This window comes from Heliangelus exortis, chromosome Z, assembly GCF_036169615.1.
Source record: "Heliangelus exortis chromosome Z, bHelExo1.hap1, whole genome shotgun sequence".
NCBI lineage: Eukaryota > Metazoa > Chordata > Aves > Apodiformes > Trochilidae > Heliangelus > Heliangelus exortis.
Genome location: NC_092454.1, coordinates 26,458,869 through 26,470,917, shown reverse-complemented (window position 1 = coordinate 26,470,917; position 12,049 = coordinate 26,458,869). Strand labels below are relative to the sequence as shown.

At 39.4% G+C, this 12,049-nt stretch overlaps 2 protein-coding genes across 5 annotated transcripts in view; one reads left to right on the top strand and one right to left on the bottom strand.

The window, feature by feature from the left end:
• CAMK4 (calcium/calmodulin dependent protein kinase IV) overlaps window positions 1-12,049 on the top strand; it is a 136,393-nt gene that overhangs the window by 115,173 nt on the left and 9,171 nt on the right. For all 4 annotated transcript variants that reach the window (XM_071731653.1, XM_071731650.1, XM_071731652.1 and 1 more), the window contains 2 exons: window positions 7,402-7,492; window positions 9,217-9,291. In XM_071731653.1, coding sequence (XP_071587754.1) covers window positions 7,402-7,492; window positions 9,217-9,291 — 166 coding nt within the window. The remainder of the gene's footprint in view (window positions 1-7,401; window positions 7,493-9,216; window positions 9,292-12,049) is intronic.
• STARD4 (StAR related lipid transfer domain containing 4) overlaps window positions 4,870-12,049 on the bottom strand; it is a 39,989-nt gene continuing 32,809 nt past the window's right edge. The window contains exon 6 of the mRNA XM_071731658.1: window positions 4,870-5,222. Coding sequence (XP_071587759.1) covers window positions 5,190-5,222 — 33 coding nt within the window. The 3' untranslated portion in view covers window positions 4,870-5,189. The remainder of the gene's footprint in view (window positions 5,223-12,049) is intronic.

Sequence of the window (12,049 nt, the reverse complement as noted above, 5' to 3'; positions counted from 1 at the left end):
CATTCGGTCCTGAAGTCAATATGACACAGTAAAAGAATAGTGATAGAGAGATTTTCTTGTATATGTGACTTGATTTCACACTTTGGTTCCTGTGGAGCTGGATTCTGACACTATCACTGACAGTGTCTTTTATAGCTCTTTAAGCATGAATTCTCAGATTCACTTCTGCAAAACTTTTCAAAACAAGCTCTGCATTTCCAATTTATTTTCAGAGTTTCAGTAATTGTTTTCAGTTTTGTAAAAACAAAAACAAAAACCAAAACAAACAAACAAAAACTCAACCAACCAACCGAAGAAAAAAACCCAAAATTCAAACCAAAAAAACCCACCACGCACACTTTAATTGTTTAGACTGCAAGGGGTCAACTCAGAGGCATGCACTATTCCATTACCAGCAGAAATCAAACTATCCGGGTCCCAAAACTGAACCATACAAGATTTCAGGTCCTGTATGCATTCCATGTTACCTGCTGCCTGAGAGATGAATGGAAGCACAAAACCAGAGTGCTCATAGTGGCAGTATGCTTTTAAATAAAGGGTAAATTCATTGAAGTAGTAGAGTTTTACAGGGACTTCAGTGGGGACAACACAGTTTCAACAACAGATTGTCATGTATTCCCAATCCCCTTTTGCACTTGTCACTCAGACTCCTAAAACACAGCTTATGTGTCACAGCATTTTTAAAGATGCTGAAGCTGAGGTGTAGAGGAACAGCATTATTTGCTCCAGGGTAAGACGTAAGTAGCTCCAGGTCACATATCACATCTGTGTATCAGTCTGTAATTTTCTAAAATTACTGGTTGTGTGATGTATAAATCAGATGATATATTCAGATTATAACAGGGTATAGGCACTCACTAACAAACTCCCAAGCCACTTCTGGTCCAAAGTCTACCCCAGTGTAGAGTTTATCATTGACTGTACATTTTGAATGATGCATATCCATTTCTATGGACTAAGATCTGTGCTTAATGATTATTTTAGAAGCAAATTATATAGAGACTGGCTTTGCCATTTTATGGCAAGCTCACTCACCTTCCTAGGAACAGAAAATAAGATTTTTTTTTTTTCTTTCTTATGTTAGATTATTGAAACTTTACTTAAACTTTGTCTTAGCTGCCTCAGAAACTTTCTCAATTAACCATATCTCTATAAAACAGTATAAAGCTGTAATCAATCTAAATTCTATGCAGTAGCTTCTGTTACATGATGACTTGTTTTTGTGACGGCTTTTGAGAGGACTACAGAAAGAGCTTAATTACAAGTCAGGATGTTCCTGAAAAGGGAGAAAAAAAACCCATGCTGTTTCCAGCTTCTTACAGATGTAGTGACAGCATTTGTAGCTGAAGATATGCAGTACTGCATTGATATGTAAGACTTTGATTCCCCCTTCAGGACCCTTTTGTCATGATTTTGTAATGTATTCAACGTGCAAGTCCTAAATATATTCTATGGAGTACTAAGACTGCTAGAAATTTTTCTTCTGAATATATGAGCAAATCTGGTATTCACGGATGTGGCAATCATAATATAAGCATCCTGGGCAGATATTCATGTAATGAAACCTCTGTCCCAGCCACAGAAGAACACAAGTTTATCTCCACTGCTAGACCAATACACATAGAAAATCATCTTATCTGAGGAGCAAAAGGAGCTCTGGGTCCTTGATCCAGAGCATTTCCACAGCAGCATTATCTTGTTGAGCATTATCCTGGGAGGTAGTGTGTGCTAGCCTACAAAGCAGCACTGCCTGGGAGGGCAGGTGTGAGCTGAGTGTGAACAAGAGGTGCAGGTAGAGTTCTCTTCACCACCTTTTTTGATTGTCTATTGCAATTTTCTGAGGGAACTAGTTCCTCTGTAGCAGGAAGGTCTGTAAGCCATACCAAGGGCTAGTGAACAGGACAGGTTCACATAGGAGTTAGGCTGGATGCACAGAAATAATCATGAGGACACTTAGCACTGCTGTCTCTGCTGTATGGCCTCTGTTAATTGCAACACTCTCATGTTCATACTCATGCTCAGAGTTGTGATCCACTTGTCATCAAAATCTGCTCCCTAATGATGACACGTGATGGAACCTGAAGGCTCTGCAGTCCACAATGACTCCCAGAAGTGTAAACGAAGTATTATAGGATTTGTCTCTTAACTTGTTGACAGAAGGGAACTTGTAACACTGCCAGCAGTTGCCCTGTGCCTGCGAGGGAGAATGCAGGACCCTGGGAACATAGTGTTGTGGCCAAGGCTCGGATAGTTTCTCATCAGTCTACTTGAACAAAAGCTGCTTCTCAGGGATAGCACATCCTGGAGCTGAAGATAGGCACAAAGTATCCTGAAAGCAGAAAACAGGTAAAGGTTTTTAAGCCTGTGTTTGAAGAATAGCATGGGTTCAAGGACTTTAAGTCAGAAAGTCTGGGGCAAAAAATTAAATAGATCTAGCATGAATTAAGGGTAGCAAAATAAATAATCATAAGAATAAAAAAACCCAGGTGAAGAACATTTATTGAAAGATGTCCAGAACAAGTCAACAGTGATTTTGCTTTTTCTTTTTTTTCACTAGTTTTCAGTAAAAGTTCAGCTATAAGTAGATACCTAGCACAATTAACAACAGTAAGATGTGATCCTAGAATAAGAGAAGACTAAGTGTTAAAATATTCAAATAACTTTTAGAAATTTTTTAAACTTGGTTTCATGCAGTGACCCTTACTGTAGAATCTTCAAATATCAAGCTTTTTAAGTCTGAATATATTTAACTGGTAACACTGGGATGTGCTCCAGACCTCTGACCATCCTGCCCTGGACTCGCTCCAGCAGGTCCATGGGGAGGTCCTTCATTTGTTGGGGACCCCAGAACTGGGGAAGTACTCCAGGTGGGGTCTCATGAGAGCAGAGGGAGAGAATCACCACCCTCATCCTGCTGGCTGCTCTTCTTTTGATGCAGCCCAGTATATGGTTGGCTTTCTGGGCTGCAGGCACACATTATCTGCTCATATTCAGTTCTTTATCAACCAATACCTCCCAAGTCCTGCTCCTCAGAATTGCTCAGAATCCATTCTCCACCTAGCCTCTTATTTCTTCTTGAGATTGTCCTGACCCAAGTGCAGGACCTTACATCTTGCACTTAGACCTGTTGAACTTAGTATGGTTGTCATGGGACCACATCTCAAGGCTGTCAAGATTCCTCTGAACCACCTCCCCTCCCTCCAGTATGTTGAGTGCACCATACAGCTTGATGTCATTAGGCAAACTTGCTTAGGTTGCACTTGATCCCACTCTCCATCTCTGCAAAAGGTGTTAAACAGCACTGGTCCCAGTACCAACCCCTGAGGAACACCACTTATCACTGGTCTCCTCTTGGACATTGAGCCATTCACCACAACTCTTTAAGTGTGACCCATCCATCCCAATTCCTTTTCCACTGTGTGGTCCACCTGTTAGGTCTATGTCTTCTCAATTGAGAGACAAGGATGTTGTGTGGGATAGTATCAGATGTTTTGCATGAGTCCAGATAGATGATGTCAGCTGCTTTTCCCTTGCCTACCAACACTGCAGTCCCTTCATAAAAGAACACCAGATCTCTCAGGCACGATTTGCCCCTGGTAAAGCCAGGGGTGGTTGATAAAACATCTGTGGTTAAACTGCTTTCTAATTCTGCAGTATATAAGAAGCAGAGTAATGAAAAAAAAAATTAAAAAAATATCTTTCTGCAGCTGCAATTAGAGTACCAGCAATTGTTCAGTCATGAATTCTATGTATTTTGTTTCCTTTGCATTTGAATTCACAGACTTAATACAGACTGCTCAGAGTCTGTAATGTTTCCATTTCACTTTTCTTGTTCATGTTCTTTCACTAGATAGAATAGCCCTAGGTTCTTTAAAATCAGTACTGTCCCTATTTGTAGCACCTGCTTTGATGTGCTGCTCAAAAAAAAGAAATCAAAGGAGAAGGTACCTGGCAAAAACAAAATTTCTCTTCCCTGTGCTGTTAGCCAGCTGCTCAGATGAAACTGCTGTGCATGAAGAAGACCCTTTCCACAAGATCTTTTTCCACAAGCCTTGCTTTGGTTTCTATGGAGGCTTCTCTTCCATCTACATCTCATCAGGCCAGACAAAATGCTGTTATTCTACAAGAAAATCTTACATTTTAGTATATAGACTTTTCAGAACATATCTAGAGCTAAATATATCCATGTAATGTTGCCATGGAAGCACAGAGTTTTGATGTATGCTTTCTGTATCCACCTCGTTTTGCTATCACAGATTAGCAAAGCTGCAATCAGAGAACTGCCATGCCTCTTATTTTCTTTTAATGGTTGCCATTGTCTACTGAAAATCAGGGAAAAAAAAAAAAAAAAAAAAAAAAAGAAAACAGGACATTTTAGCTGCTAGGAAAGTATCATGCCATGATGACTCTCTATCTGTATGCTGTGTTAATCTGTTGTACAGCAGTGTGCATCTAAAAGCCCTTCATCCATCCATGGAATTAAGATGTTTTCCGAGCCTCATCCATATCTTAGTGATGAGAAAGTGATGTAATTCAGCAATGCCGAGATCTTGAAGTGACTTAGTGCTCTGGCTTGATACCTGATCCTGATCTTCTCATTTAATCACATCATTTAGTCATTAGGAGACATACAGTATAAATAATAGAGCACAGGCTATCTGTCTTACAATGAGAGTATGCAGTGCCCAAAGCTGTACTCAGACTTGGAGAGTCTTTGAACTTATGCCATAGACACACTGTCTGCAAAGGAACATGATGCTGATAAAGATCAATATGTGAGAATTAAAAGTGAAGAGCAATAAAAATAAAGGATATGTAAATTGAAATAAGAGTTGTACAAAGTGGCATACAGTAGTTAAACTAAATTCGTTGCTATATCAAGGTGGTTTAATTCAGAATACTGTTTACATGTATACAAAACAATGTAATTACCAAGCTGGGAAGCAGACCAGTTGAAAATTTGCCAATAAGTCCCATGGTACTTACTGAGTAAGGGTGCAATGCTGAAAATGGACACAGTCTTGGAAAGTCCTGTTCTTAGTGAATTGGGAAGCAGAAGGTATGCTAAGTAAATGACGGGTGGCTCAGGATGGAGGGCAGGAGGTTGCTGCATGTGGTGGGCATCTTGTGTGACAAGGCAGTTTGGAGGCAGGTAGCTTTTATGGAAGTCCACCCAGCAGTCTCTCCCCTCAGAGGGCTGCGGTTCCAGCAGGACAGCTTTTCTGTGGTTGAAGAATGGTATTTCTGCATCAGTGTAAACACAGGGGGGAGAAGGGAGATTTTCTTTTGTCCATTTGTGCTTTTGCCTGTTAGTTCACAGTAAAACTATTGACCCTATTGGCCAACCTGAACAAAATTTGACAGGAACACTGGGTCTTAAAGATGCAAGATGCAAACAGTAGCTCTATTAAACCAATGACCTGCTGCTTGAGGCAGACCCAACGTCATGCATGGTTTGTCTGAGGACCACAGGTATCATCTCATGCTAAAATATGAAGTCAAGCAAGAAAAACAGTGGGAGAGAGAGGATAAAGCAGCAGGGACTGAGATTAGAAATTGTAGCAACTGTGACAGGAACTATGTGGTCTGCGGGGAGAGGTACCATGGGTGGGCAGGAATCGTAGGGAGATAAGGAGCAGTGTAGGGCAGTGGGTAAGAGAAGTTTCAAAAGTTTTGAGAAGGTGAGAGGAGAGAGATACCTCAGACTATTGCAATCAGTCTTTGAAAGACGTGGGCTAGATTATTGAGGCAGTTAGCATTTGTTGGGCATTCTCATCCTGCAAGTTTTCTGCAAAAGGATGGGTAAAGGAAATTTTCTTAATTTTTAATTTTTGTAATAAAAAAAGAAGAATTCATTCTTCAAGTTAGTAGAAATCTGTTGAAAAGTCAGTCAGTCATGTGGCACAAGCATCATTGATGACTAATGTCATTAGTTCTGGTTCTTGCTATGTCTGGGAAGGGGCCCTGTGAGCCAGTCCCACTTTACAACTTAAAAGGAAGGAAAAGTTTTGTCCCAAAGTCTTTTCCCAGATTTCCTAAACACAAAAATGTGATTATGGGAAGAGAAGAAAATTTTCATGCTTTCATGCCTCACACCAGAAAAAGTTTTTAGAGTTATATGCATGTGTAAAGCAGACTGCTAAAAGATTGCAGACTTGGCTGCAACATTTCACTGCACAGATTTGGTCAAAGATTGTTTATATAAATAAATCAGAATTGTCTGCTTTCTAAAGAATGATTGTGAAATGTCTGATCTTTCTTAGTTCTAAAGAGTTGGCAAAATCAATTTGCATCAATGCAGATTAGTTCAGGTGTGTCTTCAGGCTGTTCCCACCAACTTGATTGGTTTTGGTAGATTCCCTGTGTGTTGCTGTTAACTCTGCATGAGAAACACATCAGCACTATGCTAAACTATTAGTGCTTGGCTACTACTAAACTTCATTTGCAGACAAAGGTATATTTTTAACCCGTGTCAACATGGTTGTGTGCAGCCATGCAGATGTGACCACATTAAAAGGTGTATAGCATGCAATCCATCAGTTTACATACATTGTTTCCTGTATTTACCTTGGATAGCTGATACACTGTATTATTGTAGCACATAGATTGCACTGTGCAGTGCAGTTATTAAGTGTCTTTGGCTGATCACCGCAAGCCATGTCATGTCAAATACTGTGATTATAGGATTTTTGAGAAAGTCAAGAAACAACACTTACTGCACTGTAAGAAAAACACACTTGAAAACACAATCAGTGTCACTAAAACAATGCCTAAGGAAGGGGAAATGTAGTCTTAATGTTTTTTAATTACTTGTAATTTTTGCAAATTAAAATCCCATTGAGAAACCCAGTGAAGGATTCATCTCATATGCAAACTTTTGAGAGTGCAGTTGCATGGTTTTAAACTGCTTGAACAGTCTGCCTCAGGGAACTCAGGGTTTATAGCTGGCTCAGGGCACACTGCATCCTTTCTACTCAAAGGTGTCTGTTGAATAGTTTAGTAGTTGTATGATCATTTTCTTATCTCTCAGAATGTTACAACATAAATACTTTCTTCTAAGACAGACTTTGGTATCTCAGCATCTACTACATTACTTCCTAGAAGATACCACTGTATTAAAAAAGCAAAAATTACTTTTTGAGTTGTTTTTTTTCTCAAGTGGACACGATGCTATCTTTGCCTTCCCAAATTTTAGTTTCATATTCGGATTGCCATATGCATCCAAGGATTTTGTGCTGAGCAGGCTTGAAGAAAAAAAACTGCTGAAAATCTGTTTAGTGACTGTGTCACATACATAGCAGATTATTAATCTGATGCTACAAATTATTAGGAAGATGTCAGATGATGCTTGACCATTACATCTTAATCTTAGTTAAATGCTCTGATTTCCTCTCTCTCTAGTACCTGCATGCAAATGGGATTGTGCATCGTGACTTGAAGCCAGAAAATCTACTCTATGCAACGCCAGCTCCAGATGCACCACTAAAAATTGGTGAGGAGCATTAAATGTATGCTTTCCTGCTTCCTTTGTGCCAGTAATACATGGTAACTGATGTTTACAGTATTTGTGTCTCACTACCACTTTTGTCAAAGCTAGTACTTATATTCAAATGAACGGTATGTTACTTCTTTATCAGCATACATGTGCATAGTTTTTTTAAAAACCAGTACAAACTAGATAGTTTTTTAGGGAATTTTTAGCCAAATTTGTTCAAAGTGGGGCAGAGAATAAAGCACTCAGGCAGAGCAAGAAGGATGGTGAAATCAGCATGCAGTTGCGTGCACCGCTTCTGTGCTCCTCTTCTTTGTTAAACTGGTATTTTAAGAGTGAAGATTCATTGGTATGGAAGTACAAATGTGCAGTTAAGCAGTAGAATGTGAACTGAGCAAGGCTGCCTTTAGTTTTGGTGTCAGCTTTGAGTCATGAGACACAGCAGTTTTCTCCAAGGGCACAAGGAAGCTGGGAGAGGTGCTGTCAGCACCACGGGGAGATGGAGAAGGACAAGGTAAGACAGGGTTATCCAGAACACAGATGTATTATGCCTGCCCTTTTTGTGAATGGCATCTGCTTACAAAAAGAATGGCCTCCAAAAATGTGGAGTATGCCCAGTTTTTGCTTAAGTACAGAGGACCTCTGTGCAGTGCTCCTGAGCTTTATGTAATCCGTTTGGAAATAACACCTCATGCTCCCTTACTGGGAGTTGGAGGAGCTGTTACCTGATAAATTAACACAGTACCCATTGGTTTGATGGGCAGAGTGGTGAAGGAGCTTCTGAGCATTATCCTAAATGTTGTGATTCTACATCTTCCCATTAAGATTATTGCCTTATCTAAATTGGGATCTGATTTACAAGGAGTGGCAATGTTTAAAAAAATAACATGTATTTCTATTTAAATAAATAATAACACAGAAGTGATAAACTCTTAGGGACAAGTAAGCCCTAATTATGCATTGCTAGAATAAAATACAAATTATTTTTATTCTGATATTCAGTCAAAACACCCCTTCTGTATAATAGAACAAAAATACTTGTATTTTGCATTTTTAAGGCCAGATTGTCATCACCTACATTGAAATGTAAAGAATCTCAATTTATTTGGAGTGAAAACTATCAGGGTTGTGAAAACTTCAGTTTTTATGTCTTTTAAAACATGAGTCATGGAAGTACCTTTCATGTTATGATGTCTCTTGCTGTCTGAGTAGTAATTCAGGGTGGAAACACTGCAAGAAGGATAACAGAACCTCCATACCTCTAGAAGCCATATATCAAAATATTAGGGGGGGCTGTGTTTGTCTTGAAGGGACCTCATACTTTGATCCTTATCAAAGAAACCCCTGATGCACAATTTTTTTAACCCATAATTGTTATTGGATTACTCACAGAGTGAAAGCTGAATGTATATCTAAAATACATTTCTGAATCACTGCTTGTATGGCCTCAGGTATCCAACTATTTAGACTTAGTGCAGTCTTTATCATAAAATAACAAGCTACCTGTCTGTCAAGCAAGAGCCAAGAATTCCCATTTGTTGAGACAAATTTTTCTTCTTGATTGCAGTCTGGGTGGAGTTTTTAAATTAAGGCTTATGTCTGGAAATTACAGTAGTGTTCATTTAATGAATAAATGTTCATTTAATTACATATACAATGTACAGATATATAAAGTTATTTTAAGAGGAAGTAAGAACATTAATATTCCTAAACAATCTTAATAGCTGACTTTGGACTTTCCAAGATTGTGGAAGATCAGGTGACCATGAAGACAGTTTGTGGAACTCCGGGGTACTGTGGTATGTTGTTTTATCATTTACAGTATTCTGCATTTAATGTGAGGAAGTTTTATTTTCTCTTTCCAAAGTGAAATGCTTCTTCATAAATTTCAAAATTCAAGAAGCCCCTTAGAAGCAGAAATAAAAACCTAAAATGCGTAACTGGATTAATTTTTTTCTAAATTCATACTCTCTAGCACTGAAGCTTTGTGTGCAAAATATATGATGTGGTCCAGGTTCATTACTTGTAAATAAATCTGGCCATTGCAAAACTTCTGAAATTACTGAAGTGATACTGGAGAGTCATCAGCGGAATTTTTTTACTATGAAAGGCATAATGGAAAACAGGAAAAAATTATAGAGTTCATAGCAATTTTGAATATTTGAATATTGCTTACAGTGAATTTATCTTAAAAGTAACTTTTTTTGACATAGTGGACAAGGCACTTCCATGTCAGGGAAGCAGCTAATGGCCCAGGGAGGCTCGTATTATTGTTTACACTAGAAGAAGCCTTCTGGGCTTCCCTTGATGAATGTTCAGCTCCTGCAGTCAGTATGATCTTGTGGAGAAACCTATTTCTGCCCTTCTTGCTGAACTCCAGATCCTGAATGGGCTCCTAAAAGAAGTTGCAAGTGGTTTGCAGTGTGCTGTGTGGTAAGCATCTCAGGTGGTTTTGAACAGAGCACAGCAAACCCATGTGGAAACTCAAGATTTGGCATTTTCTTTTACAATAGTGGGAGCAAAGGAAAGAGGACAGTGGAGAAGACAGTAAGATTACTCTGTTACCTCATAACACAACCGATGCTGATATTCAGGTGGTGTGTCCCCTACCTTGTATGATGTTCTCTGCCAAGCACACACAGATGCCAAGTGCTTTAGAGCATCACTGAATTCCAGTCTGCTTTAGTTTTGTAAAATTGTGTTTCATGCATCAGATATGAATGCCCTGGTTTAATTACAGAGGCCGTAAGACTGTAATAAGTATTTAGCCCTTTTTATGCCTTTTTATACTATAAAAATGGGATAAGGTTTATTCCTATAGAAGAGCTGTCAGAGTAGGGCCACATGGTGGAGAGGATTGAGACTGAATGTGCTAAAAGAAGAAAGAAGCTTTGGCCAACAGACATGGACCTGCAGTCTCTGCTTTACAACCTGAGTTAACTGACCATGTGGAATTCCTGGTGCCTCGAAAATATTCAAGCATTGCTTTCTAGAAGTGGAGGAAACCCAGGAGGTATACTGTTGAAATGCCAAATTAAACTATGAATAAATGATAGCCACAGCCTGCCAGCCTCCCCATACTACCCACCTAGCTATCAGCAGCTTCTCCAGAAAGAACACAGCAACAAAAACACATACTGTAGTTTGGATAGTTGGGCATCAGGATTCATTAATCTGCAGTCCCTGGCATGTGCAAGTTGATGCAGAGGACTGAAAGCAAGAATATCGTCACCAAAAAATTTAATTGCTGAGACATTGCATTTTCAGTGAAATTAACATGAAGGGCATAAGTGTTTTCTAACAGTAGCACATGAAAAATAAGCCAGTGAAGAGCAGTTATTCATGATGTTACAGCTAACATCTCAACTAAAAGCAATGTATCTGTCAAATCCATTCACCAAAGGAAACTCCTGGAAACATTAAGAAATCATATTTACAAAATGTATAAATCTATAATCACAGTCCAGATAGCAAGGCAGACCTACATATACAAATTTTTGTTCTCCTTTGTGACCATTTTACAGTACTGAGGTAGAAGGAGAAGAAAAGCCTTTATACTGAGCTAGAAGACATCCCAAGAAACACTGTGTTCTTTGTAAGAGGAGGTAGATTGACCATTAAATAGAAAAACTGTTCTATTTACTTCAGAACCCACCATGTAGTGTTAACAAAAATGGCAGGGAGAACAGCTGGCATCTCTCTTCCTGCTCTGTCTCTTTCTCTAAGGCCACTGGCTGCTCTGCCTGTGGGCTGTCCTCTTAGCTAGAGGCTGACCTGAGTTACAGTCAGCTGGAATCCAGTGTCCATTCTCAAAAAAGCCCCTCTCTTTTTCAGCTTACTTAGCAGAAGAATAAGGAGTCAGGGAAGGTCTGTGCTTATACTGGCAAACATTTTCACAGTTGCCAGCTGCACAAGTGATATGTAGCAAACTCTGTGTTTAAAGCCCTTTGTCTTTTATAGTAATGCTTTTTAAAAAGGCATGGTGTGTTCCCTGCATGGTAGATCATTCAGGTTAGTTTCAGAAGTTGAGGGAGCCTTGCTCCCCTGGGATGTTGCAGCACGTTCCTCAGGTGAGCTATCTGCCCCAGCAGAGACCTCATATAGGCTGGGAGCAAAGGAGGAGCATTCCAGCAGCCTGGATCAGCTGGGAAGGGCAACCAAAGCTCCTGGATAAGTAGGCACTTGTCACACATTTCAGGAAGCCACAGCCTTTCTTGGCCTTGCTGCTCATTGCTGTGAAACCATAAGGTGAGGCAGTGAGGAGATGTGTACATGCTGCAGTGTGCAGCAAGGACACTTTGCTCCACAAATGTAGCAGCCTTCCCATGTGCATTGTAGAGCCAGTGGGCTTAGGGGCTGTGCTGCCATCTCATACATCTTATGGATATTATATTTATACTATATACTATATCTATATAGATGTGTATATATATATATACACACATATATATAAATGTTATAAATAGATAGGATGGTTGCAGAAAAGAAGTGCTACTAACACATGGAAGTGTGGCTCAGCAGTCTCTTTCTTATTATTGTTTCCAAATTAACTGAATA